Raw genomic sequence first — 27,678 nt, 5'->3', positions numbered from 1 at the left:
ATCAAAACCCAAGTGTCGGCGAGAAAATGCGAGCAACAAGGGAACACTAAACCGTATGGCTATGGACTACTAAAAATAGTTGTGAAAACACCTCCGCCATTGGGCGTCCGCGTTAAAAAGCTTCGATTTTCGGTATCTTCGTAACATTGTGTGTTGCACCGAAAAACCCCACCAAGTTTTGTCGTTTACTGAACTCGGCGTAATTAGAGATCTTTCTCCTTATCGCGGAATACGGAAGCTGTGCATAAAATAACTTATTCGAAGAGCTAGACCATTTTTGAGTGACCGTGTGAGTTGGTGCTAATATTATATAAAACTAATTTAAAATACATGTGATCTGCATTTAAATCAAGAATACTTAAAGATGGTTTAAAAGCGATAATTTAAACTGGGACTATGAATTTGAATAATATGAAATTTATATATATGTTAATAAAAAATACAGTTCCTAAAATATTCTAAAAAATGTATAGCATTTAATTAAATATTCCCTTGGAAGGGATTTGTATATTACATAGGCTTGTGCTAATAGACGAGAATAGTGATTATTTTTGGCTTGTGCGTTATTACATTAAAAGAGTATAGAAGATTCATTGAAAAGTATGCAATATTGGTAAGGAAGGTTTTCCGATCCTTTTAAGTGCATACATACACATATTCATATTCTTGATAAGAGTCCTTAGCCGAGTAGATCCATTCATGGGTGTCTGTGTACCAACTTCTGTGGGCCCAGCGACGTAAAAAGTTGATCATAATCGATATTGAATGCGCCAATTGTTATCAAAGCTGATGAGAAAGTTTTCCTATCGCTTGTTTAAGCAGCTAACTTAAAAACATATCAATTAAAGGTAAAATGACACACGCTTGACAATTTGCAGATATTAACTTATCGCAAAGCTGATAATAAATTGTACAACCGAGAAACCTTTTATTTGGATTCAGAACGGCTTATTGAAATCCCATTTATGGCTGTAAAAAGTTAAACAGAAAAAATAGAAAACAAATCGCTTGGGGAAAAAACAAGAGTGTTTTTGCCTCATATGCGTGCAAATCCGTTTTATGCGACTGAAACGTTTCAATCATTCTGGCAGTGCGTTAAAAAATAAAGCGATAAAGTTGGCTCGATGATTTATTTATTTGCCCAGCCCTGGGTTTTCGAGATCCATTTTTTGCAAGTCTGTGCGTGCGTTTGTTGGCCCATGAAATATGAGCGCATTAAATTTGATTATATTGTTTGGGCCATTCTCGGCTTTGGTCCAAAGCACACACCCACACACACACATTCACAGGAGTAAGGACAGCAAACAAGCGGAAAGTTCAAAGTCAAACAATAACACTTTCCATAAACAAAAAACCCAGCTCACACACACACGCACGCACATGGGCGGCCAATTTGCTTGAAATCAGCGATGCCAACGTTTCAGTTACCTTTACCTCAGCTTCCCCTCCCCAGCACCTATTCCACCAATTTCCCATACTAAACTTTTAACGGGAAACTTTGCCCTGCGATGGGGAAGAGAGAGGGAAAGGCATTGCGCTTTCGTTTATGCGTCGAATTTCGGAACTCACAATCTTCATATACTCGACTACATAACTACGTAGTTTATGCGTTAGTTGGTTTTGAATCTGGAAACTGATTCTTTGTCCAAGACATGGGTTACGTCCTTACCTTAATTGAAGATTTTAATTTTTACAATGTTAAGTACTTATTTGATAAGTATTTTCTTGATAATTTGTTGTTACGAAAATGTTAGAATTCTGATTCATACATACGTGTAATTAATAAATTATAAATTGAAAGTTCGTGCAGTGACATATTAGCTGTGGCCTTAAAAAGCAAAATGTACTTACTCTCCCCATAAACGTAGAATTTATGCTTTTGCATGCGGAGAAAAACAAACATTGAAAAGAGCACTCGCGGACCGCGTTTAATAAATGTTTCTGTCTGCATTTGGCTTGGGGCTTTCTCCCCGCATTTTACCTGGTCGAGCTTAGCTTTTTATTCATTGTCCTGCGAGTCCTCCCAGTCCCTCGAGAGCGTACTTTATCAAAGCTTAGCACCTGACAATTTGCCGCGCGACATGCGGCTATCTGCCCCCTGGTCCTGGAAAAATGTAATGAAAAAGTACTTTGTCTCTGCACTCCTCGCAACTTTCGTCGCCGCCGGTGTTTTCCACTTACCGCAGCTCGCTGAGTTTGAGTGACTAATTAAATTAAATCCGATTAGTTTGGCGTGGCAAGTGGAAAGTTTTGGAGTCCTTATGGAATTTCTTGCTGCCGTCCGCCGCTTGCTGCACTCTCAATATGCCGGAGCTCCAAGATGAGGGAGCAAAGGAAGGATTCTCTACGGAACGTAACAATAGCAACATTGAGAATCCAAGTTTTAATTAATAAGGCCATTACCATCAAGCCTTCGATATCACATGCACTTTTCGGCAGGACTGAAACTTTAAAAGGTCGAGAGAGAACGCTGTGGTCGATTTCCTCGACTATCAGATACCCCTTACTAAATTAACACATTTTTTATTGTTAACCAAATTACAGCGTTTATGCGGACAGGCAGATCGATATGCAAAAATAACTTGTAAATTTCTTCGTCGCACTATCTCAGCAACGGGTATCATTTAGTCGAAAATTCCAACCTGTTAATTTTAAATATCTCTGTGACAGATATCCATTATATCCATTGTAATTTAAGCCTTTTCGTTTGTGGTCTAAAATGTAAAATACCCCTTTGAATGAATTATTCTTTTTTTTTAAAGATATAGAATGATTAAAATGCAAGATCAATTATATGTTAGTGCCATACACTAAAAATACACATTTTTCCAACAATATTGAAATATTTTAAACAAAAACTTTGGTTTTTTTTTTAAGTAGTTAGAATAAAGTTCGCTAGAGCGTGAGGTTTAATGCTTGCAACAACCTACAAAGTGGTCCAACATTGGAAGAGGCTTGTAGGGCTCACAGTGTTTAAAGGCCGAATAATTTGCTTTCTTGTGCTGGGCAGTAGTGTGATTAACCATTTGGGGTTTTCCAAGGGCCAAACTGTTTGCGTAGACTCAAAGCTAATGGACATTTGTGATGAAAGCTTTCATTAAACAACAGCATAGTAGGCACTCCCGATTCAAGTGGTTCTGTGGGGGATTTTCGTCGGAGAAGGCTTATTAACGCCACGCCGAGCTGCCACTCATCCGAAGTGGGTTGTGGGTGCTGGTCTGTGGGTGGTCGTCGGGTGGCATGCAACAGGCTGTCCTGCCAACGGAGTTTTCCGAGCTCCGCTGACAGCGCGTCACTCAGTTTTCCCTCGCAGAAATCCCGCTGACTCACAGCTCGCATTTCTGCATAAATTTCCACCGTACCCGACACTCCGTTGCGGAATTTCGATTAGCGGCCGCTCTGGGCCGTCGCTTTTGGCCGTAACTTTGAATTGGGCCCTGACGGTCGAGCAGTGCACTTCGAGGACCTCGGCGCTCCAGTTGCAGCAGACTAGCAAGGATTTGGCGGTGAGTAGGCCAAAGGGTCGGCGGTAGGGATATCTGCTGGGGGTAATTAGCGCATTAGTGAATACGTTCAAAAATCACACAAAATCTGTCCACCATCTTAGGTATAGGTTTTCCGGTGATCTAGATAACCATTAGATAACTATTTTCTTGTACTCTTGTACTCAGGCGTCGCAATTCTGTGCATTAATCTGCCTCTAAGGGCGAACAATTCAATTGCACCTGTTAACCGTTGGCTAAATTTATGGCTTTCTCACTTGTTGTTGCGTTATCCTTTGTTTTTAGTTTTTGCTCAGCTGGGAGTGCGATACTAGAAAGAGAGGGCGAGTGAAAAAGAGGGATAAACGCGCTAAAGGAAAAACACACACAAATGCAAACGCAAATACACCACACTGTAGTAGGAACCAACAACATGGAATCTTAATTCGCACACAAAGCGCATTATTCGAGCAGAGGTGAAGGGGGATGGTACCCCCTCAAGCCTCCTCATCACCGCCTTGCTCACTCACCTTGACGGGGGTGGTGGGCGGAGAGTCTGTGGAGGGGAGGGTAGCCAGCTGTCAGCCGGCAAATGGCTTTCACTTTCCTTCCACAGCCATCCAGGTGTGGTGAGTTCGGTGCTCGCTTTCTATCTCTTCGCCTTGCACTCTCTTTTGCTTCAAGAGAGAATATTTAGGAAATACATCTGTAGTAAATAATATATATCAAATGAATTTTTAGAAAATGATCTTGTAATGTTTCAGTTTTCATCTGAGGAAGGTGAAATGGATATGTCCTTAGACAAATTTTTTAATGATTAAGGTTAAGAGGTTATAGAAAAAATATTATGCATGTAGAGCTGAATTAAACATGTTTACGATATGTAGAAATATAATAGTCTTTAATTACGTAATGAAAACCATTAAGGTTACTTAAACTTCGATTTCATTTTTATTTCGCTACGTCGTATACGCAACTAGTCGTATACGTAATTTTTCATAATATATTATTTAATGTTCCTCCATAAAGAATGTGTGACTTTCAATTTTATTTAAAGCCGAGTAGATGTTTATTTGTAATATTAATAAAAGTATTCATAATTTTAAATAACGGAAATTCTTGACATTTTGTGGATGTTACCTCGTGTATGGAATTTTACCTGCTTTATTTGTTAGCCTTTCTTTGAAGGTACCTAACCAAAACACTTGCCTTTAACTTTCAACTGTAAGTGAAAGCAATAAGCTTTTAAATAATCCACTTATCTGTTGCAAAAACTTCGGATGCCTTGGAAATTAAGCTACAGGCTCAGCTTGAAGCGCTCTCTTTCTACCGGCAAACTCACCATGGCCCGAGAGAGAGAGGCTGTCTGAGTCTGTGAAAATTGTAATTGAAATTCCAGCGTCGCTGATTCGGCGCCTGCAGTGCGTAGGCGGTTGTCGTTGACTGACGTCGTGGCCAACAGCACGTGCTAACCGAGGCGGCGCGTGCAGCAAAAAGGAGTAGCAGCAGCTGTAGTGCCCCGCAACAACAACCACGGCAACAGCAGCATCAGCAGCCGAGCAGCCAGTTGAAAAGCTACACACAGAATATACAACACACAGCACTAGTATCACAACAACAAGCTCTTTGGGCTAGGCCGTGAGAAGGGAGGGGGCGAGCGAGGAGAGATTCTAACTTGAGTGAAATTCAAGCAGTTGAAGAAGAGGAAGCAGCAGGACAATACACCAATGCAGGCTAACTGCAAAAGTGTGTGCGAGTAGGAGAGACCGAGAAAAGGACAGGGACAGAGAGTTAGTTAGTGGGAATGACAATGAAAATGCGACAATAAATTAGCTGTAAGCTGCACCTTGTTATTTGCACCTGAATCGAAAGTGGATTATATATTTTGCTATAATATTAATACCAACACACAAAAGGAGGCCAGAACAACCAGCCAGCCAGTAATCAAAGTTAATTTACCAACACAAGAAACGTAAACGTGAATTCTATTAACGCAAATAACGCTCCGGAAGGAGCGCGGAGGAGGAAGAAGAGCGGGCGAATAAGTAGGCAACAGAAGAATTAGGAGCAGGCAAGGCGCAAACAGGATACTTAAAATATCAAGGCAAACATACACACAAACACAAGTACCCACGCACACGCACTTGCCGGAGGAGGTTCATACTTTTGGCGAAAAAACACAAAACCACCGCACGAAATAAATAAAATATAAACCCAACCACGCTGAGGTGTATGGCCCAAAGGCAAGGCAAACAAACGGAGCCCAAAAAGAGGAGAAGAAGAAGCGAAACATAAAGATGCCAAAATGCTGGACGGAGATTGATGCTGGCTGCCGAAGAGGAGCACCCACTACAACAACCACAAGCACAGCAGCAGGAGCAGCAACAGCAGCAACAACTGCAATAACAATAATAGGGCCGAGACAAACGACAACCAAGAACAACAGCAACAAGAGCAACAACAACAGTGACAACCGCCAAATGTGAGCAGACAAGCGACAGCAATTGAGATATGTAAGTAATGAATACAGACACACGTCCGCGTAGACAGTGGAGCTTCCCTAAATGCCACCTTCAAAGCGTTTACTTAATCAATAGATAAGGATTCCGTTGATTTCCTATTTTAATGTAACGGGAAAAATGTCGACATTAACTTAAAAATCCTCAGCATTTTACTCTTTAAGTCTTTTAATCTTTGTCAGCAGACAACTAAGCAAACTAGGAGCCAACTGTGCCGATAAATTTCAAAAATGTGAGGTTCAATTCGAAATATGAAAGAATGAATTCATGACATTCTTTAAAACTTAAATCAAAATTCATTTTTCGATTTATTAAATACTTTTGCGGCCGTTTATGTACGTTGTGTAGGTCTTCGCAATATGAAGACGTAATATAGTTGCAATATTCCTTTGTTTTTTTATTTGAACAGCCAAACATTTTAGTTAAACAGCGTACATTTTTTAGGTGTTTATTTTTTTATTATTTTTGATAGAACAGTATATATGGGTATTAAGGAATTTCATGTACCAAATAACTTAGCAAAAGTATAATTTTATATATTTTGTAAAAATCCCTTATAGTGTGGGTGCTACGTTTGAATCTTGCGACTTTCAGATTATGAAGAATGATTAGCATGTACACTTTTATTTCATATAAGCTGCCCTTTTTCTGCGTGTAGCGTTTTGTGGAGAATAGGACTAACTAATCAACTCACTTATATAGTTTGTGCCAAGAGCTTTATGCATATTTTTACAGCATTTAAGTTTGAAATGATGTGTTAGCGCATTATTTGACTTAGGCACGAAAAATTCGAAGCTTCCAGGATTTGAGAGAGACAAAGCGCAAGAGACAGCGGAAGACAAAGAGAAAACAGGACGAAGAGTGAGATGAGAGAATAAATTGGTTGAACCTTAGGCCCAGGCGAGTTGAAGTGGAAAACAAACAGGGCAACAAGGCAGATACACACACACTGGCACACCGCACACCTCTGTGTGTTGCTGCCGCACGCACACACACACAGCCTACAGGGAATCACACTTAAGCACCACGTAGCTCGCTACCCAACTTGTATCAACTTGTGCTATCCCAAGAACCTCGGCCAGTCGCGCAGCATTTGAACTCAATTTGGAAGGACCAAATACCAACACACTCGCACTCACACTTACACTCACACCCATCTCCCACTCGCACCCGCACATAGGACAAAAATCGATGGGACGAAAAGAACGGCGAAAGAGGACAGAGGCAAATACAACAATTTGCCTATTTGTGCCTTTGCTGGCCTTAGCTCATCAGGTTTACATCTATATGCCTCAAATCTGAATAGTGTTATACGGGCTTGGGAAAATATAGCCTCGAATCAAAATATTTCGCATAAATTCCGATTCACGCTAATGAGAAATCAATTAGCCTCGTCTGGACCTTGAAAGAAGGAATGGAAAGAAGACAGTCAATTTTTGAGTTCAACGGACGGGTCAAATTGCATTTAAATTAGCTATACGAGCTTTGAGCTATATGAGATTATTAATTCAGAAATCGTTGGTGGTCATCACAACATTTTTATAATACTCATTCACGATTTTTCTCTAAAACAATGAACTTTAGGTACTGTTCAAACAGAAATCAAATATATATACTAAAGTATATATTATACAATTTTTTGTACATTCGCAATAATATAAATTTGCTAGTTGTACAGATAATACAATAGAATTGGGGATCGATATCTTACTGGAAACTTACTTTTCAGCTCGTTTTCTAGAGCAAGTTTCTAATTTGTTTGCCAATAAACTCAATTTGCATACATTTAGTACTATTTGGTGAACTCGCCTTTCTTTCAAGAACCGAGTCTTAATTATTTTATGTTAAGTTTTTCTATAGCACAGCTTTTTTTATTTTAATTGCTCAGCTCCGCTCCCCAAAATGCTGTTGTAGGCCAACATAGACTCCTATCAATATGCAAATATTTGATCTTTGACCTATGCCAAAGGTAAATTACCGAGGAATTCACAACAAAAGGTATTATCCTGTCAGCCAAGATGCCGGGTCTGTTTTCTGTCGTGCGGAGCAAGAAATCGCCTCAATCTAATGGAACAGATAAATTGCTGAATTCGACTGCTTTGATACGATTTTAATGAATCTGAATCCGAGGCAACAGTCTGGTGGAATTTAATTCAAAATGGTCGGTAGGGCGGTATAATTAAATGCCTGTGAACTGTGCATTGGGCTCCGAGCAACCGACATCTTCTTGAAGCAGCTGCAGCAGCTGCTCTGTGGCTCGTGTGTGTCCTTGAAAAGTGAACCCAGTTGCCACCCAACCACCTCCTTTTTTAAAGGCTTCACTGCGATGTCAACTGATTGCTTGTGCGATTGCAAAGACGTTGGTCGAAGCTTTAATTGAGGAAGGCGGAGCGAGTGCAGCACGCTTCCCAGTTCGATAACACACAAACATGTGTGGAGGTTGTCTGCCGAGCAACGCTCATAAATTACCACCCACAGGCAGGGAGGTAGCGCGGTTGAGGCGTCGAAGTACGAAAATCAATTTCCGCTTAAACCGTCGACATCAGACAGTCGGACAGCAAAACGGCTAGCTGGATTCAAAAGGGGCTGGCTTCACGATTGGGAATTGTTTTTCTCTGTTTCACTCCACTCCTCGTCCTTCCCGCTGATAAACACGGACAGCATATGACCGCAGCTGTGTGGCTGCTCCACTGCTCCACTATACTGCTCCTCTGCGCGACTGTCTACCGTTAACGGTTCGATGCACACGATACGAGGGACAGGTTCCCACTCCCAGCTACACTAAACGAAAAGTACGACGATTAAAACTTATTCTTATACATTATAACAAGTATTTTACATTTCAAGCACGGAATTTTGAATTTACATATAATTATCACTGGACGGCAGTCCACGTAGTGACGAAGCATCAGGAGAGTAACGAGTAAAAAGTAGCGAAAAACTGAAATTGTTGATTCAGTAGAATGAGCGGAGAAAAAACAAAAAAAAAACAAGAGAGAATGCTATAGTCGAGTTTCTTGACTATCAGATACCCGTTACTTAGCTAGTGGAAGTGCGAACTATGAATTTTATAATTTTCTAGAATTACGGTAAAATTTTTCCAAAAAAAATGGGCGTGAAAGTAATGGTTGTTTAGAAGTGGGCGTGGGAAAGTGTTTTGGCAGATCAATACAAATTTACAAGACTAACAAAAAAATGAAAATGAAAAGTGTCAGTCTATGTCTCTGGAATCTCTGCCTAATCTCAACTTTCTAGCTTTTATAGTTCCTCAGATCTCGACGTTCATACGGACGGACAGACGGACAATAGCCGGACGGACAATATTTTAAAATTGCTCAGAAATTGCATTCTGTTCATAGATATTTTTAAATAGGTGACTTTTCCTCCAAAAACCGATTCACAAGATATCATGATTTTTTTGAATGTCTGGAAGCATCCCCACCTCCGCTGAACTTCCGCTTGCGTGGTTCCATCTATTTGCACACACATCGCCAGAGCCACTGGCTGACAGACAGGCAGCCATCAGTGCTCGGCCAGGCATCATAAGCCGCACCACATCGCATGACGCCACATCAGCTGGCCTCCACACCCGCCGCCGCCCACCGAGGACATCGTGGGAGCGCCACGTGCGCCCATTGGGATGTCAGAAACAAAGCGCCAGCAGTGGCGCATTGACTAATGAAAGTGGGGCTGGCGACCCAGCTCCGCACCAGACCAGACTTGGGCAAACAGAGGCTGGATGGAGCTGGCTCTGGGTCGGGTCGGGGGGACACAGGGCGGACCATCCTTGATCGGAACGTAAGTTGACAAAGGGACAATGGCGTTGACGATGACAGTAAATCCTGTTCGTTCAATGTATCCGTACTCAAATACTCGCACAGTGAATTGAGCGAACGCATCCAGCAAATTGCTCAATGCCCACCATTGTTATCGCCTATGGGGCTGTGGGTTGTGGCAGTTGCAATCCTGATTGACTGACTAACTGAGTGACACACTAACTGACTATTTAACTGACAGAATATGCATGTAAGCGGAAAAACTGTGTATTACTTCCATTTATACATAACATGCTTAGTTTACAACAGTACAGTGTATAACAGCTGGTATCGAAATAATATTTAATCAAAGAAACAAGGACACGCTTTTGGGGTCGATGAATACTCGTGAGTGGAGACAGCTTGCGCAGTTTTTCAAAGTTGATTAGGCATACCCTATAGCATGTGCACATCTTGGAACTTACTCGCATATTTATGCAAATCTCTGTCACTTCATTCGGTTAGTTCAGCCCTGGAAGTTCAGAAGGTGAGACTTGAACTCGAGGACATTATTCAAGCAGGGATGCTGAGTGACTGGCAACCTCCATTACCTTGATTACCAGAGACCCAATGCAGGGGGAATTAAAAAAAAAAGAGTTATCTTTTTATCTAGTACGATTGTTTAATACTTATTTAATTAACTAAAAACACTTCGTTCAACTTTGAAAAGCCTTGGCTCGAACCAAATCAAAGGCCAATATTATTCAACCTTTGTTTTCTATGCTGGCTGCATTGCATGTGGCCGATTGACTTGTGCCGGAAATGAGACCCAATGAAGTGGATGCGTAGAGATTGGACTGCGGTGCCTTGCTGGCACCGCCGATAAGCAGGCAATAGTAAACAGACACCCATCGCTGATGATTGTCAGTCGACGGAACGCCCTTTGAATGCGAGCTGGAAATGGAAATCGAATCGGGCGTCGAGCGGAAGTGGGCTACACTGGAGGCCCTCCTCCGCGTAACCAGCTTAAGCTCTTGCGCTGCTTGGGGCTGTCCCCAGCTCCGCCTTTTTATGCTCCTCTCTCAGCCATTCACTTGCTTTAAAGCCATTCGGAGCACGCGCTGGCTAACACACACGCACTCACGGCACACAATCGCATTATGGCGCACACTATCGCATTGCTGATTGCACAATTACCAACAATAGCACTCTTGTTCTGCGCGAGTATGTGTGTAGGTCTCTAATATTTTGTTTGTTAATTGTATGGGCGTGCCTAGCGCCACGCCCTTCGCCCAGCCTCTTCTTGGTTCCTGGCTCAGGAAGCACAATTCTGCATCCAACTCCCATGACTGTGTTGTGGGTGTGAGTTACGCAAGACCAGTGGAAAATTCCGAGAAGGTCGGATGTATGTTCCCCTGCACATCATATTTTGTAGTCCTTTCTAACAACTGAGCCGTAGAGCCCTTAGGCAGGTGTTAACCGAGCGTGTACGTAATACCACACAACATCCGTCATTTGTTATTTCCCTATAATGTAACACAATGCTCTAAGTTAATTAAGGTCACCACTCTGCCATGCGAACATCCTTTGATGTTAAGTTAGGCTAAGCTGCTCGTTGTTAAATGCTCGCTTTTTTTTATAAATCTATTTCCGCCGAAATCGTTCAGTGCCTTCTCAACATAACCGGACCAAGAAGATGAAATGTTAGAGTATGGTGCAAAGAGCCTTAACTAGATTACATTTATAAGTTATTTAGGAATATTTGAACGCTTAGAAAATAATAAGTGTAGGCTGATTAGTGGGGTGGGTTCTCTTCAGACGTCGGAGGGGAAGAGGACTGGCGAGACCACTAGCCAATGAGTTTGGGTGGGTATCCAGCTTGTCTGCGTATCGACTGTGCATACCTAATATGGCTGCCTGCGGGGGCGCAATAAGTATGCTACATAATTCAAAAGTTTGTTCGATTTGCCTGACGGTGCTTCATATTTCGTCAATCGCGAAGCAAAGATTAAACAAGTTAGAATGCTATAGTCGAGTTCCCCGACTATCAGATACCCGTTACTCAACTAGTGAAAGTGCAATCGAGAAATTTCTTCATTTTCTGGAATATCGGTAAAACATTGCCAAAAAAAAAAAACATTATTAAAATAAATTAAAATTTTTTTCAAACGTGTGGGCGTGGCAAGAAGATTTTTGGCAAATTATTGTACATTTACAAGACTAATAAAAAAATAAAAAAATATTTAAAAAGGATATGGCCAGATCGTTTCGGGAATCGTCTTGATTCTGATCAAGACTATATATACTTCGGACACACTTATAGTATACCATTTTACTCTACGAGTAACGGGTATAAAAATGCTTCATGTGAACTCTCCAATGCACTGAAGCAAGAAGATAAAAACGCCTAATGTCGCTAGAGAGCTCCTTTCAACATGAAGTAGTAAAAAGCTCATCCCAGTTCAGCAACACCAGCAGGGACTATCTCAAACACAGAGCTAACGCATTTGTACCGCACCTTCATCTAGTGTGCCATCCGGACCCTGCTGAAAATTGGTTTTTATTACCAACGCGTCGGTAATGGACTGCGACCAAGCACCACATGAGCCAATCGTGTTTCGAGCGGATGAAATAGAGAAATTTATAAAGAATCAACTTATTCCGGGAAAATCGCCATGATGTGATCTTATAACTCCTAAGACAAATACTGTACAGTATGCACTATTTCCCTGCGCACTACACGAACTGCTTTCGAAGAAAATGATTTTTTTTGGTGGCTCTCAGGCTTTTAATAACTTTTGGCTATATGGTTTAAAGTTCAAAACTAAAACAATGCTTCTCCAAAACAACCACGAACTCCTGAAATTGTATCTCTACAAAAGAGTCTACGCTGTACGTCCTTTATATAGCAGACTACTAACGACTTCTACATTTGCCGACGAAACAGCGTTTTTAAGTCAATCCAAATTCCCTGTACAAGCAACAACTCTGCACTGTCACTATGTGGTCGTGGAGAAGTGGGTATCTGACTGACGAATCAAAAAAAAAAGAAAAGAACAAAAATGTAAGCATGTGACATGTGATCACCTTAAACAACACTGACTTCCGAAAGCAAATGAAGTTACTTGGAGTCGAATCCCTCTACAGTGTCTTACTCTATAATTCTGTATGAAAACCAAACTGCCAACTATGGGGAAGTGACAGGAATAATAAGTAGTTTAATATCATGCAAAGGGCTTGCGAAAAGTCTAACGCGGGTTTGTGACCGATCCCGTCCTCGCCGCAACGACCTTCCGCCGCGACGATGATCCTCAGGTCGTTCATTTTCCAGTATACAGTTCCAAAGATTGCTAAATATTGTATATAATTAAGATTGTGAATTTATTTATAGGTTCATGATTTCTGAGAAGATACAATCACAACCAGTAAGGGGTCAAAAACTTAAATTGTAATTGTAATTGTAAGGCCAAGAGCGTGCAAAAATTGCCGCCAACAAAAATTCAAGGAAGCTCGAAGCTCGAGGGTCTCACACATTCCTTTTACTGCTGCCTGACCAGAATGTTTTTGTAATGAAATTCCTAGGACTCCGTCTTGGCATTTGAATTTGGCCGGCACCATATGAACTGCACACTTCGCTTTCCATACCAAGGGGCTGATTGGACCACTGGAAAGAGCGAAAGATGTCCGGCAGACACTGTAATTGGCTCATGGCTTATATAAGTATGACTCATGTGGCCCATTTTTAATGATTTCCTTTCAATTCAGTATGTGTGTGCCTGGCTACATAGACCTTTGAAAGATTGATTATGCCCAATCCTCTATTTTTAATATCGAAGATGGAGGCCAAGTGGCTGCCTAGCTGAGTTCATTGCGTAATGCGAGGAATTCAAAAGCAAACTGCTTAAGGGGAATGCCAGCCGCAAGTCCAGGAATCTAGAATGGTCTTTCACTGCCCAGTTCAAATTGACTCTGGTAATCTTCTGGGAAAACTCTGAAGTCCTGCAGGCCCGTATTTAACTGGGTTCTGATTAACTCGGAATGCCAATGCCGTTGCTATTGCCATTTCCATTTCCATACGCAATGTGTAATTTTGTGCGCCAGCATTGGGCAAATATTTCTATGGACCACCGGGCGTATACTTAATACTGTTTACCAAAGCAATCGCAATCAGCAGTTGAGCACGGGAACCAGTACTTCGGCTGGACTGGATTGGAATTTTAACCTTTTTTTCCTTGTGACAGGGCCGAGATTTCAGATTTGTGATTGGAATTTGAGTAGCTGACACTTGGCGCCAACAAATGCGCCAACAATTTGGGTAATAACCTTAAATTCAAATGCCCGGCAACAGGACTACTCGACGTCTGCCTTCGAGTTAATACAATTTAAAAGCCCCGTAGACCCGTCTTTGATTTTCCCATTCCTGTTTCCGAGTGGGTATGCTCTTGTGATGCGAGTTTGCTGCTGAATTTGCTGCCAAAATTGCTGGAGAGGCGAAGATGGGGATTGGGCCGACACAAATGCAAACAATTTATGGTTCATGTGAGCTTGGAATTGGTGTTCAGCATACAAATGCCGAGCAAATAGAATTTGTGTGTTTATCCTCTCCTCGACGGTCCCCGGAATTGTGGACCCTAATAGGAGCACTCTATGCATACCCATCTGCGGCTGGATATTTGCCCTGATAAAGTGCTGGAAGGTCAAATGCTTGATTGTTAGCACAGCCGCGTAAGTATAATTGCCATAAACGATTATGATCTGGGCAAGAGTTTGAAAACAAGTTAGGGCCATAGTTCGTTAACTGGCAAACGTGATTGGTCTTCTCTCCAATATAGTTAGAGGCTATTGTCTTGGCAGTATTCGAGTATCGATTGTGTAATGAATTGCTTAATTATAAATTTCTCCTACCATCTCTTTTTTCCACGCATGTACGTACGTTCTCTGCATTTATATTTGAATCGAAGCAATTCGAAGATATTGTTCCTGAAAAAACAGCTATAGGATTTGGAAACTCAAAGCCAGCACAATTATAGGGATTTAGCAGGGTGTTTATCGAGCTCCTTCAGGTAACTGATGATTGATTACTCATATTAAAAGCAGAATCCGTATAGTATAGAACTATACAAAAGTTATCGGACTGTTTAACTTTACTAAGGAGCATCAATTGATGCAGAACTAACACAGAAGTGTCACTAAAAGTTAACCGTTAAATGAACAACCTGTAACTGGCATTAGAAGAGAAATGAGTTCCCCCAACTTAGAAGCCACTTAGGCTCCGCTTTGGCCAACTTGACACGTTGATTGAACCTAATTGGGGCGTAAAGGTATGTCCGCATTTCTGGGAAACATGCTCACTTGCACACCTGCACTTGGGCTCAAAGGCCTCACCTCTGCGAGCTGATTGGACAGGATTAGTGTCAATATACGTCCTTGACACATTGCGATCTCCGGCGCCTGACCTCCGACCTCTGCCGCCGACCACGTGAGGCTCGTCGGTGGGCGTGGCGCTTGTGGGTGGGTGCGAGCTTTTATTTTTCTCGGTAACTTTGCCATGCGTTTTTCTACCTGTTGACGACTGCCTTCTCCTACTCCCGAAACATGATGCTCGCTCGCATCCATGCGGCCGATTTAAGTAGGTCATAGTAGCACGCTCTTGAACATGGCTCTATAAGCTGACAAGTTGTTGAACAGCCACCGCTTTAAAATAATAAGATTATTTAAAAAGTTGTATATTTATTAAGCTAAACACCACACCAACAGGAAGCAAACTGAGGTCCGTAATTTAATTTAATACAGCTGCCAACAATATTATGGAACAGCTTATGAATGTTTCTGCACAGTATTTTCCACTGCCGATTAACTTAATTTAGCCGTGCAGGGAAACCCAGGGGTAGTGAACTCGTCTCCAATTGTGCCGTCTATGGAGCAGAGTGGTTAAATTCGCTTCGAACCGGCTTTTGGCCACATATTATAAGCCGCATGCGGGGTCCATTGTGCTGCGAGCCGACTAATGGCATCCATTAGACACAAAAGACTAAATTGCTTGGCCCGATTCCGATGGCATCAATATGCCCACCGCACATACTATACGTATGTACGAGTACACTGCATTTATTTCGACTTTTGTGGGATCTATTGTCACGTGCCGGGTTGCGAGTGTGTGGGTGTGTGAGTGTGTGAGTGGGGGCCATTGAGTAATTGATTTGGATTCCTGTGGCCAAAAGGCCCCGCAGCTATTTGCATGACCGGTATCATTCTGGTCTGCGGGGGCATTTAGTGTGCCGCATGGAGCAGTCCTCTTTCGATATGCACGGCATGTACACGGCCGGCGAAAAACACAACCTGACAAATCCTATCCGGTTCTCCTTTGCAGATTGACTTCGAAATACCACGCGATTAAGCCATGAACGCACTCGATATGAATAAACAATTTCTGAGCGTCTCCCAGGACCATCAGCATCAGACCTCGGTAGCGGACCAGCGGAGTCGCTCAAGGTAAGTGTGCCGCACCACTCAAATGCCAGATGATGCCCACTGAACCATCTTTCCAGATCAGAGCGCGCCTCCAGCCTGGCGCTGCCCCTCAACTCGCTGCTGGACTTCTACGACAAGCAGCAGGAGCAGTGCAAGTCCGTCACCCTGCTGCCGCTGCCCAGCCACTCCGGCAACATCAGTGAGAGCAGCAGCCTCTCCAGCAGCAACAGCATCGTGCGGCGCCACTCCTCCCACTACTATCCCATGCTCGAGGACAAGCAGAAGCCGTCGCAGCTGCCCCAGGCAGCCACCGAAATGCTTGTGAGTAGGCCAATCCGCACTAGATGTATGGTTCCCTGTGCTGAAAGTCATAAAACTGGTTTTGTTTTACCAACCGATACTTTAGGTGCAATTTCGTAGACAAGTATAACTACTTCACCCAGATATCCAGTGCCCTCTAAATATCAGATTTAAGAACAAATATTTTAAATTTTGAATCATAAATCCGGAAGTAAGCTTTAAAGATGATCCAAAACTTGTTTGGGGAGGGTACTCTTGAAATAGCACTTCAAGCCTAGTGGGGAAGTACTATAAATACGAATCCGCTTCTTCATTTCAAGCGAACTGCACTTTTGTGAAAATTTAATACGTAAGGAAATGAATATACTTAAACTTTTTGACTATGGAAATGAGAGCTGCGAAAAGCAAAAGAAAATGGTATCAACGAATGTACATAAAACTGACCTTAATGAGAAATTTCCTCTGCGGCATCCACAAAAATAAATAATCCTTCAATTGCACTTTTCATGTAGGAGTAAACAAAGCAGAAATTTCAAAAAACTTCCATAGTTTGGAAACTTCAAGGATACAGTATTCAAATTTAATTCCATGCTCATCCTTGTTCGGGTTATTCGACTGGCGTTGCCAGTCAAGAGCTTGGAGTGAAGGGCAGAGAAGGGATTAGCTATAGTTTGGCTTTGCATGACTCAAGATATCGATGTGGAGGGCAGCCAAAACCACTTGCCTGTTCCCGATTCATTTTGAAGCGGGGACCTGGCATCAAATCCCCCCGAGTTATTTCCTGCGCGTCAGAATTTCTGCGCCCGGCTTAGCGAGGGCTTAGTCCTGCCCCACTTCATCCTCTGCACCTGGCTGGGGCTTAAATTGCAGAATATTGCTGCTGGATAATACTGCCACAGTGGAGCATCATTACAGTGGAAAATGGTTTCTATCGCCAGAATATTATATACATAAGTATTATGTTTGCTAACAGCTAAATTCTTTTAATTATTAGATAAGAAATTATATTTCCTGTTTCCTTATATGAGCATTTTTAAGTTACATCATCTGCTTTAAATATTTCATATTTATACTTTATAAGTTAGTCATCATAGGCAGTTTTTACACAGTGCCCAGTTTAATTATACACAAGTTCCGTAAAAACTAGTCATATGCATGTTTGTTCTTCGACATTCAATCATGCAACGTTCCATTTCCTTCTGTGAGTCCTTTTACCTAGAATTTTCCCATTTTCCGCTGGCAGGTAAACATGACGGAGCAGAAATATGGCCAGTCAGCGCACCAGGGGGCCATCGCGGGAGGAAGGCAGCTCCATCAGCACCAGCACCAGCACCACCACCAGCAGCACTTGGTGCGGGTGGACACCCCAGTGACGCCCCCGCCTCCCATTCCACGGCGTCCTCTGCGCGGCAAGTCCGCCTGGCAGGCGTCGAGTCCCCACCCACTTCCACTCTCGGCCGGCGGACAGGATAGCGCCCACGGCACGGGCACTGTGTTTGTTTATCCGCAGCCAGAAAACGTGACCGCAGAGGCAGTGGTCCGGGGATCGGGCGACGGACATGGGGGAGGTGCCGGGCTGCAATCAGCACTGCTTGTTGACATAGCCACACGTCCGGCGTCCGGATATGCGGATGCCGATGGGATTTCCGATGACGACCGCATGAGTTTGGAGAACTCCGTGTTCGACGAGTCGCTAACCTCCACGCCCGTTAAGGTCGCCGGTTATTTGACCGGGCGCTATGCCGGGCTAAGTCACATGGCCAAGCGGGCGCAGCGCTCCTCCAGCAGCACCGTGGATTCCGCCTACGGCTCATCGCTGGGCGGCCACAGCGAGCGGTTCGCCAGCAGCTCGACTAGCGTGGACTTTCGCAGCCGCTTTTCCTCGGTGGACACTCAGTCCTCGCTCGATGAGAAGCCTCTGTCCAGTTCGATTGACTCGCCGCTGGCCAGAGATCCCAGAGATCCCAGGGAGGCGTACAGGGAACGTGCTGTGCTCAACGATGCCATGCATAAGCTGAACAACAATAACACCAGTCTGGGACTTGCCCTTGACTCGGCCAGCAATAACAACAACAGCAGTAGTGTGGGAAGCGATGGTTCCAAGCTACCGGTGGTTCCCGCCAGGAAGCAGCCTCCGTCAGCGAAGGGTTGCAGCAAAAGCAACAACTCGACCGGCGAAACCCAGTCCCAGCAGTCCCAGAGCTCCAAGGAACCCAGCAGTGTCTCGGCCTCGGCCTCCACTTCGTCCGCCGCCTCAGCAGGATCCAGCACTATCTCCAGCGGCACCATGTCATCTTTGTCTGGGCCATGTCCAGCCGTTGTGCCGCCCACAGATTCCATTACCAAACGTCCAGGTCCACCAGAGCCACCATTACGGCAGGCAAATGTGTTTGATCCCGGGGAGATGGGATCGCGCGGTCACCCGCCGCCTCCGTTGACTGTGCGGAATAAACTCGGGCGCAATAAACCGCCGCCAATTACGTACCCTCGGATGCAACAGCGCCAGGATTCCACGCTCTCCAGCGATAGCTACTCGATCAGCTCCAGTCCGGGCTACAACTCCAAGCTCATGGAAGCGCCACTGCTGGGCTCCCAACAAGGAGGGCGTAAGTCCAACGCACCCGGCACCGCGCAGCGCCAAACTCCGCTCATGGATTTGGCCCCCACCCGCTTTCTGAGCGGCGGCGGAGGACGCGGAAGCGGAAGCGGCAAGTCAGCTCCCGCAATGCCGCCACCAAGGAGCAAGATCAACTTTCGGCAGGATTCGACCATCTCCAGCGACAGCTTTAGCCAGACGTCCAGTCCAGGCTACAATCCCAAGCTCATGGAGGCGCCGCTGCTGCCCTCGTTGTCCGCCAAACGGCTGTGCAGTGGTGAGTACAAGTGCTTCCTCCAAGCCCGGGAGCTTTGTCATAGGACTCTCTGCCCTTTCAGCACCAGCCCCGATCGTGTGCCGTCAGGGAGTGCAGCACGAGCCCATCGAGGAGCTGGAACCGCCGCAGACGATCTCGCCACTTCATAAGGCAGCTGGCCAGCCCGGCAGCCTGCAGACCATCGTCCGCTTTCAAAATGGAGCACCGCACACCATGTCCTTGCAGCACCAGGTAAAACTTTAGTTTTGCAAAATAATGTATATCAATGGTTATATCTTACCTACCATTACAGATTATTAACCGGCGCAAGAGCTCCAACCCGTACATCACAAACGGCCGCCTAAAGTTCCGCCTGTTCCAGATCCTGATCAACGCCTTTGCCCTGCTGGCTATCGCCGGAGGTCTGGCTGCCTACTTCAATGCATATCCGACTATAAAGTTCGTGAACAAGACTATCATCAACACGATCCACGTGGAGGACACCACAAGTTTTGGCAAGAATCCAGCCCCAGGCACCTGCCTTCCAATCATTGTGCGATTTTGCCAAGGTCCCCGGATTCCCTACAACTACACCGTGTTCCCCAACTATATCGGCCACTTCGGCCAGTTGGAGACGCAAACGGTAGTTATGATATACAGGATAGCACATTATTCCGCTGACTCCGGTTCTTTGCAGGACTTGGACTCCTATGAGGCCCTGGTGGATGTGAGATGTTACGAGCTGGTGTCCCTGTTTCTCTGCACGCTTTTCGTTCCCAAGTGCGGACAGAGCGGGTAGGCTTGCAATTTTTTCCCTATATAAAGTAATGATGGTCACATATTCGCATAGGGCCACCGTGCCACCATGTAAGACCCTCTGTACGGAGACGATGCGCCGCTGCGGCTTCTTCTTCGACGTTTTCGGACTGAGCCTGCCCGAGTACCTGAACTGCAAGCTCTTCAAGGACTTTCCGAGTTCCGAGGACTGCGTGGGGTTGGATGAGGTTCGCGAGGTGATGAGGGCCGCTACGCATCCCAAGTGTGATGGGTTCCAGTGCGACCAGAACCGTTGTCTGCCGCAGGAGTACGTGTGCGACGGCCACCTGGACTGCATGGACCAGGCAGACGAGGCCAAGTGCGAGCGGTGCGGACCAGACGAGATCTACTGCGGCGACAGCCAGTGCATTGGAACCAAGCACATATGCGACGGCATCATCGATTGCCCCTATGGCCAGGATGAGCGCAACTGCTGTAAGTAAAGGCTTCTTGGTTCTTGCTACGACCTAACTATTTTCACCAATCCGGCTTAGTGAGGCTCAGTGAGCGGAACGGCGATGTGGGCACCGGGGTTTTGGAGGTCTACCGCATCGGCCAGCGGCAGTGGATGCCCGCGTGTGTGAAGAACTGGGATCGTGCAGTATCGCCCAGCGCCGTGTGTTCCATTCTGGGCTACTCGGCCGTGAATGCCACCAGTGTCCTGACCCAACTTACTCACCGCCCACTGCTGGCCACGGTAAATGTGTCCACAGACATTTGGAAAATGTACGCTAAAAGAAAGTCGACCCTGATGCAAGAGTTTGCCAACTGCAAGAAGACGGAGGATTATCCGATGGCCGATCTAACGTGCTCCAATTACGGTGAGTGGCTCTGGGTGGAAATCAGCGACAGGCTCTCACTATCTCATTATCCATTACTTTAGAGTGCGGCCGAGTAAAGCGGGGTAGACACAAGCCATCCAGACGCATCATTGGCGGAACCCAAGCCAGTCCCGGCAATTGGCCATTCCTGGCTGCAATTTTGGGCGGTCCGGAGAAGATTTTCTACTGCGCTGGCGTCCTAATATCGGATCAATGGGTGCTCACAGCCTCACACTGCGTGGGAAAGTTAGTTGAATTCTAGGCATGATAATATGTTGGCCACTAATGAAGGTACTTGCTTGACAGCTATAGCGTGATCGACTTGGAGGACTGGACCATTCAGCTGGGCGTCACTCGTCGCAACTCATTCACCTACTCGGGTCAGAAGGTCAAAGTCAAGGCTGTAATCCCGCATCCGCAATACAACATGGCCATTGCCCACGACAACGACATAGCCCTCTTCCAAGTGAGGAAATCTTTAAGAAAGTCCTTTGGTTTCTAATACATTTAATACATTTCCAGCTTGCTACGCGCGTTGCCTTCCACGAACACCTATTGCCCGTATGTTTGCCGCCACCAAGCGTGAGGAATCTACATCCTGGGACCCTGTGCACCGTCATCGGATGGGGGAAGCGGGAGGACAAGGACCGTGAGTCCAATTTACGTCAAATTTCCGGGTTACGCAAGACTAATCACTCTCCCTTGTTCCACAGCCAAGTCCACATATGAGTACATAGTAAACGAGGTGCAAGTACCCATCATCACGCGTAATCAGTGCGACGAATGGCTGGACAACCTGACGGTGTCGGAGGGCATGGTCTGTGCCGGTTTCGATGACGGAGGCAAGGATGCCTGTCAGGTAGGAGATATTATTCACTTCCTGACCGTATATCTGAGAAAAAATCTAACCCAAATACCAGGGGGATTCGGGCGGTCCGCTGTTGTGTCCGTATCCAGGGGAGAAGAATCGCTGGTTCGTGGGCGGCATAGTCTCCTGGGGCATTATGTGTGCGCATCCCCGCTTGCCGGGCGTGTATGCCAACGTGGTGCAGTATGTGCCTTGGATACAGGAGCAGATCGCCAAGCATTCCCGTCCCATTAAAGAGGACCGCGTTAACAAGTACGACCTGCATCCGGGAGGACCCGACATACTATCCAAAATAGCCACTGACCCGATGCGTGAGGGTACACACCACTACACTCATTCCAGGACGTCGTCCAAAAATTAAGCCTGGCCACGGCTCAGTAAGACTCTTTAAAAAGAGATACAGTCAGGCCTAACTGGAACATAGCATATCCATGAAACAATTGCACAAATTACGAAAGTCACATGGAACCGATGGATCCTGTAGGATGCATACATATATTTTGCTACTGAACTTAGGGTATTAGCCAACCGGCTAGTACCGATTTGGGCAACATAATCATGTGTCAATTTGCCGAATTTATTTGTCAATTTTTTTACAAAGAGATTTTTATGAACCTAAGCCCCAGACATTTTATAACCCAGACAAACAGAAAAGGGGGTGCAGACATATGTCAATACATATTGCAAAAGCTATTTATATATACATAACACGTAACACGTAAAAGGAAAATAACCGTCATGTACCCGATATCTAACTAATTGATAATTGTGTCTAAATACCCCGAAACCCAGAATATAATTCAATTTTGTAGCTGAATTTTGTGTTGAAAGGTTCCGGTGGAAACGAACCCCGTACTATTATAAGTATTACTCCAAACGAAAAATTATGATAATCGAAGAAGAATGCAGAAAAATATTGTGAAGTATAATTAGTAGAATCCCAGCTATTGAGTGTTGAAATTTAAAACAGGAAATAAGCAAATCAATTGTAGAAATGTGTAACTATAACCAAACCAAAGAAATCAAGGAATCATTGCTGATCTTGGGCATTTGATGGACGTAGCATTAGGCTCTTCACCAAACCCAAATATGCTGTCTTACAACAATGAATCTAACAAAAAACAACAATAAGAAAGTGCAGTTGACAATAATGAAATGTGCACAATAAGCAACTAAATGCGTTAGATATAAGTCATGAAAATAATAACTACAATGCGTGGGTTTCAGCTTTAAAGAACACAACCGAAAGGGACATCGTTTCGTCTGGCAGATGTCAGATCAGAGTGGGGATTAGAAGGAATATACTTATACACATAGCATACGAATCGACTATTTACGCGGTGATCTACAAAAGGTATACTCGCTTCGATAGTGGACATGTGAATGTAACTTAATATTTAGAACTATTTACACGCCAACGCACCTCGTTTGTCACGCCCACTTAGACTGGCCGCTTAAGTCGAAGCTCGAGGTAAAGCCCTGATTTCGATCTCTACTCACCCATCCATATCCCAGGTGTGCCATCTGGAAGATATAATGCTTGAGTGCAGACTCGTAGGCACAACTATTTTGCAGAGGAATCGCACGTAATAAATGTAAAATACGCGTAACTAAAGACTCAAAATCGGTTGTTTCAACACACAAAACACACAAACACACCAGAGCTTCGCGATGTGTACAGCTTTGATATTGTTTTTGAGTCGGAACCGGAACAGGAACCCGAAGTGGGTCGGAACTCCAGGAGCTCCATGTTTTTGACTTATCGTTTCTAGTTTCTAGCGTAAACCTGTTGAAATGCTTTAAAATGAGATTGCAAATGTATAACCGATCACTACTAGATCTAGTTGGACATATTATGCCTACCAATATATATGCATGTTTTGTACAATCAGTTTACAAGTGGAAAAGTATTATTAGTCTTAACGGGGGGTTAAATGAAGCGCATATTACACAAGGCACACGATGTTTTAGGCGGAACATGAACACAAACCAATATGTAACTGAAATATATACAAGAAATATACATATAACGGATACATATATTCTATATATATATTGTAGTGCTAGCTTTTAAGCAGATGTGATGGTGTCTAAATTTATACATGCATATTATCAAGCGAAAAGTGGAAAGCTTAGATTATACTCGAGACAAATCTGTGGGCTGTTGTAGATCGAGCATACTAGCTGTAATGACAGAGGACAGATCCAGGACAATACAAACTTATAAAGATATACCCATATCATAGAAACTATGCTTAATACGATATCGTGCAGTGCATCAACACAAGTCCGTGTTTTCCTGAAACTCGCAGCGGTTTTACTACCAAGCGAGTCTGAAATAGTAAAGTAATGTATTTCATAAGCTTCAGATGCAAGGGCGTGAAATCACTGGAGATTTCAGGACCACATCGGATGGATATAGTTTGTGTTTGAACTCAGGCAAGACTCCTTTGCTGTTGCCTTGGACAGTAAGCCACCCTTTCACCCTTTCAGTTTTCTGGGGTTCACTCTCCTTGTGCATTTACGATCATTCGGATCATGGCGAGCTATTTTTATACACCCCATGCTCCATGCTCCAGGCTACTATCAAAACGCTTAGCTTTATGTACATTTAGTCTAAATCGAAACACAACCCATATATTATATATATTGTAGATGTAAAATGCTTAGCATTGGCGATTGGAGTGAGTGAAATAATTTACACGCGGCATAAATAGCAGAATAGATAATTACTAAGTACAATACGCAAACAGTTGACACTCAAACTCAGAATCGCACATCCTAGTTGAAATTCTGCGCTTAATGGGGATCGCCCCAGGGATTCGATTCAGTTTCGCATGCTCCATGTGCATGGAGGACACTACATAAAAACAAGCCCTAAAAAACAAAAAACACAAGAATTTGTAGCGAAAAGTTATGTGTAGCAAAATCCAAAACCAGAAGCTGATTAAAAACTAGTTGAATTTACATGTGTCGCGCATAATAATGAAGCATGCTATATGTACTCACGTATCAGAATATTATATGTAAATGTTTAAAGATGATCATTTGATGAAAAGCACTTGTTATCTATGCACAGACGGAACTTTGTGAAGAATTTACAATAACAAACTTTGACAATAAAGACAAACTGAACTTTTTCCTGTGAGCTGGACCAGCGCATCGGAGGCATTGAGAATTTATGAAGAGTTTTACATACAGATCTGAAGTTTTGACGCGATTCGAACAATATTGTTGAACATTTATTTTTGAAAACACAGAGAGGGAAACCATGACAATAAAGACGGCATTTGGCCAATGTCCGACAATAACTGGGAAAGTGCAGTAACCTAAATGTAACTACATAAAGTACACACAGACACGTATAACCAACTAAATGCTAAAAGCAACATGTCATACCAAACATGATATATACCTACGAACATATATTATATAAATGTTAAAAAATAAATGTATGAAACCATATACGGTTGGAAATTTCTTTTAATAGTAGTTTTTCAAGAGAACCGCAATCACTTGCAGTTGCAATTTTGTCAAAACTATTCGCCTATCTAATAAATTCTTCCTTAAGCTAGGGATCCTTAAGCTGGTAAATGCATCTCTATTTGAGGTAGCTGCGCACCACATCGCGCATTTCCTTGATGACCTGCGCCTGATCGGAGGCGCCCACCACGGCGGTTCCCGAAACGATCATGTTGGCTCCGGCCTCGGCACAGCAGTGTATGGTTTTGGGTCCCACTCCTCCGTCCACCTCGATGTCCAGGCTAGGGTAGTTATCGCGCAGCCACTTCACCTTCGGCATCATATCGGCCATGAAGGACTGTCCGCCAAAACCAGGCTCCACGGTCATCACCAGCACAACGTCGGCAATGCTCACGTACTTCTCCAGATCCTGTACCTGTAAGGTCAGTGCAAAATGTGGTTACTCATTTGATATCTTGCAAATTATTAAGGAAACGCAGTCCTAGCTTGTGATTACTGACTATAACATTAAAGTGTAGCTGGTGGAATTATCAAAATGATGTATAATTCCAAATAAATAAAATTCAGCAAGCAACAACCTGTGGCTATAGCAAAAGTGATATAACCCTAACCTCAACTTACCTCAGTGCCCGGCTTAATGGCAAGGCCCACCTTCATGCCGGACTCCCGCACTTGGCGACTGACCCTGACCACATCCTGCACCGGCTCGACGTGGAAGGTGTAAAGATTGACACCCGCATCGGCCATGGGCTCTATCCACTGCTCCGGATTCTGGACCATCATGTGCGTCTCGAAAAAGGCCGTCTATAAGAGGTTGTGGGATAGGTAATTGGATATCTTGCTCAGACGACAGCAAACTCACCTTGATCTTGTTGCGCAAGCTCTTGACCATGGGGTGACCGAAGGTAAGATTCGGCACGAAAGTGCCGTCCATCACGTCCAGATGCAGGTAGTCCGCTCCATTGTCCAGTAGCTTTTGCGACTCCGCCGCCAGATTGGATAAATCCGCATTAAGAATGCTGGGACCGATCTTGGGTTGAACGGACATCTTCTTAGAACAGCTACTCAGCAGGCGGAGCAAGTGGAGCACGTCGCGGTTCGCGGGCGGCGTCTTGTTGACTTAAGGTCACACAGAGGGGAGCTGGAGCTCGGAACATTTGAAAGGCGATACGATAAGTCTGCAGATGGCACCGTGAGTTTTGGAGTTTGTCAGCGCAACACTTAGCTGTCGTTTAATTTGGGGTCTTCTTTAAATTTGTCATTTATTTTGTTTTGAGTTTGACACAAAAAGTAGTGTAAATATTTCATCTAAGAAAATGAAAATGATTTAAAAATATTACTATTAATAATTTTAAGCGTCACGTTTTGTGCTTCCAACCCTAGTTATTGGCAGCAAGCAGCGCCGTTTCCCAGTGAATGGCCAAGCAAAACAGCTTCTTTAATAAGTTCGATTTATTTAAATTTGTTCAACTTTGAGCTTAAATAGTAAATACTTGAGAGCTTGAGAATGTTTTTAAGAAGTCGTGCAACTGGCCTACAGTTCGTCCTTCTTGGCGTGGACACCCGGGTACTCCTTGTTCTCGATGGTTACGCCCTTGCAGCGTTCCTGTTCGATGAGAAAGTCCTTGGCGTCCCAGGCTTGTGTGCCATCCTTGAAGAGGAAGATGGCGCGGTTATCGTCGACCATGTAGCGCTCCGCCTGGATGTGGTTGTTCCAGAGACTGGTCTGCCACAGCTTGGTGATGGTGTCGCTCTCCTCCCGGGTTGGATTGCCGGTCACCGAAACGAAGGTCATCAGCGTGCGTCCCTTTTTGGATACCTTGAGAAGGTCTTCGGGGCTCTTGCTGTCCAGATTGCTCAGATCCAATTTGGGCTGGGGGCGCAGGTGCTCAGGTAGCTCATCATCCTCAAGGGGCTCTTCATCTTCCTAAGAGAAGATTTAAATAAGTTAACCTTAACTACGAATGGTAGGGAAATTTTCCTTAATTAGGAGGACATCTGAAGGGTTGATATCATTGTGTCGCTCCCCGATCGCAGTTTTACCCACCTCCCATTGGTCCAGCAGACGCTCCAGGTCCGCCTCGCTGTAGTCTCGAATATCCTTCTTGGCCCACGCCGGTTTGTCCTCCTCCTTGAACTTCTTGGCCAGGACGAGCGGGGCCAGGGCTAGCAGTACCAAAACAAGTCTTGTTTGCATGGTGTTTTATAAAAATATTTATTGTATAGCTCAGCTTGCACGGCAAAACACGTCACCTAACAGCTTGCCATTCGCTCGGAAACGCGAGCGAACAGCTGATTGAGCGTCCTGGTC

The 27,678-nt window shown here is 44.3% G+C and overlaps 3 protein-coding genes across 3 annotated transcripts; 1 reads left to right on the top strand and 2 right to left on the bottom strand.

Moving 5' to 3' along the window:
• Positions 1-161: 161 nt before the first annotated feature.
• On the top strand, positions 162-23,907 carry LOC6542822. The gene is made up of 14 exons (XM_026978823.1): positions 162-289; positions 16,127-16,248; positions 16,305-16,548; positions 17,771-19,400; positions 19,462-19,631; positions 19,693-20,022; positions 20,077-20,174; positions 20,230-20,630; positions 20,690-21,016; positions 21,079-21,262; positions 21,323-21,482; positions 21,539-21,665; positions 21,730-21,875; positions 21,937-23,907. The coding sequence occupies exons 2-14, from the start codon at positions 16,157-16,159 to the stop codon at positions 22,243-22,245; spliced, it is 4,218 nt and encodes a 1,405-aa protein (XP_026834624.1). The 5' UTR covers positions 162-289; positions 16,127-16,156; the 3' UTR covers positions 22,246-23,907.
• A 1,430-nt stretch (positions 23,908-25,337) lies between these two features.
• Positions 25,338-26,676, bottom strand: LOC6542147 (ribulose-phosphate 3-epimerase). Its single transcript, XM_001970571.3, has 3 exons — positions 26,230-26,676; positions 25,989-26,171; positions 25,338-25,782 (listed from the first exon to the last, which is right to left on the bottom strand). Exons 1-3 carry the CDS (start codon positions 26,413-26,415, stop codon positions 25,486-25,488), a joined length of 666 nt encoding a protein of 221 aa, XP_001970607.1. The 5' UTR covers positions 26,416-26,676; the 3' UTR covers positions 25,338-25,485.
• Positions 26,677-26,864: 188 nt separating this feature from the next.
• On the bottom strand, positions 26,865-27,678 carry LOC6541721 (LDLR chaperone boca). Its single transcript, XM_001970570.3, has 2 exons — positions 27,415-27,678; positions 26,865-27,294 (listed from the first exon to the last, which is right to left on the bottom strand). The coding sequence occupies exons 1-2, from the start codon at positions 27,562-27,564 to the stop codon at positions 26,902-26,904; spliced, it is 543 nt and encodes a 180-aa protein (XP_001970606.1). The 5' UTR covers positions 27,565-27,678; the 3' UTR covers positions 26,865-26,901.

The sequence above is a fragment of the Drosophila erecta genome, unplaced genomic scaffold (assembly GCF_003286155.1).
Source record: "Drosophila erecta strain 14021-0224.00,06,07 unplaced genomic scaffold, DereRS2 tig00000055-arrow-pilon, whole genome shotgun sequence".
Taxonomy (NCBI): domain Eukaryota; kingdom Metazoa; phylum Arthropoda; class Insecta; order Diptera; family Drosophilidae; genus Drosophila; species Drosophila erecta.
The sequence above is the reverse complement of the archived record's forward strand: the minus strand, read 5'-3'. Positions and strand labels throughout refer to the sequence as shown.

Excerpts from the sequence above, each read along its gene's own strand:
- LOC6542147 (XM_001970571.3), bottom strand. The coding sequence starts at position 26,415 with ATGTCCGTTCAACCCAAGATCGGTCCCAGCATTCTTAATGCGGATTTA. Across the intron at positions 26,172-26,229 it reads GCTTGCGCAACAAGATCAAG|ACGGCCTTTTTCGAGACGCA; the intron begins GTGAGTTTGCTG and ends AACCTCTTATAG. Across the intron at positions 25,783-25,988 it reads CCATTAAGCCGGGCACTGAG|GTACAGGATCTGGAGAAGTA; the intron begins GTAAGTTGAGGT and ends CTGACCTTACAG.
- LOC6541721 (XM_001970570.3), bottom strand. The coding sequence starts at position 27,564 with ATGCAAACAAGACTTGTTTTGGTACTGCTAGCCCTGGCCCCGCTCGTC. Across the intron at positions 27,295-27,414 it reads GTCTGCTGGACCAATGGGAG|GAAGATGAAGAGCCCCTTGA; the intron begins GTGGGTAAAACT and ends ATCTTCTCTTAG.
- LOC6542822 (XM_026978823.1), top strand. The coding sequence starts at position 16,157 with ATGAACGCACTCGATATGAATAAACAATTTCTGAGCGTCTCCCAGGAC. Across the intron at positions 19,401-19,461 it reads CGCCAAACGGCTGTGCAGTG|CACCAGCCCCGATCGTGTGC; the intron begins GTGAGTACAAGT and ends CTGCCCTTTCAG. Across the intron at positions 19,632-19,692 it reads CCATGTCCTTGCAGCACCAG|ATTATTAACCGGCGCAAGAG; the intron begins GTAAAACTTTAG and ends CTACCATTACAG.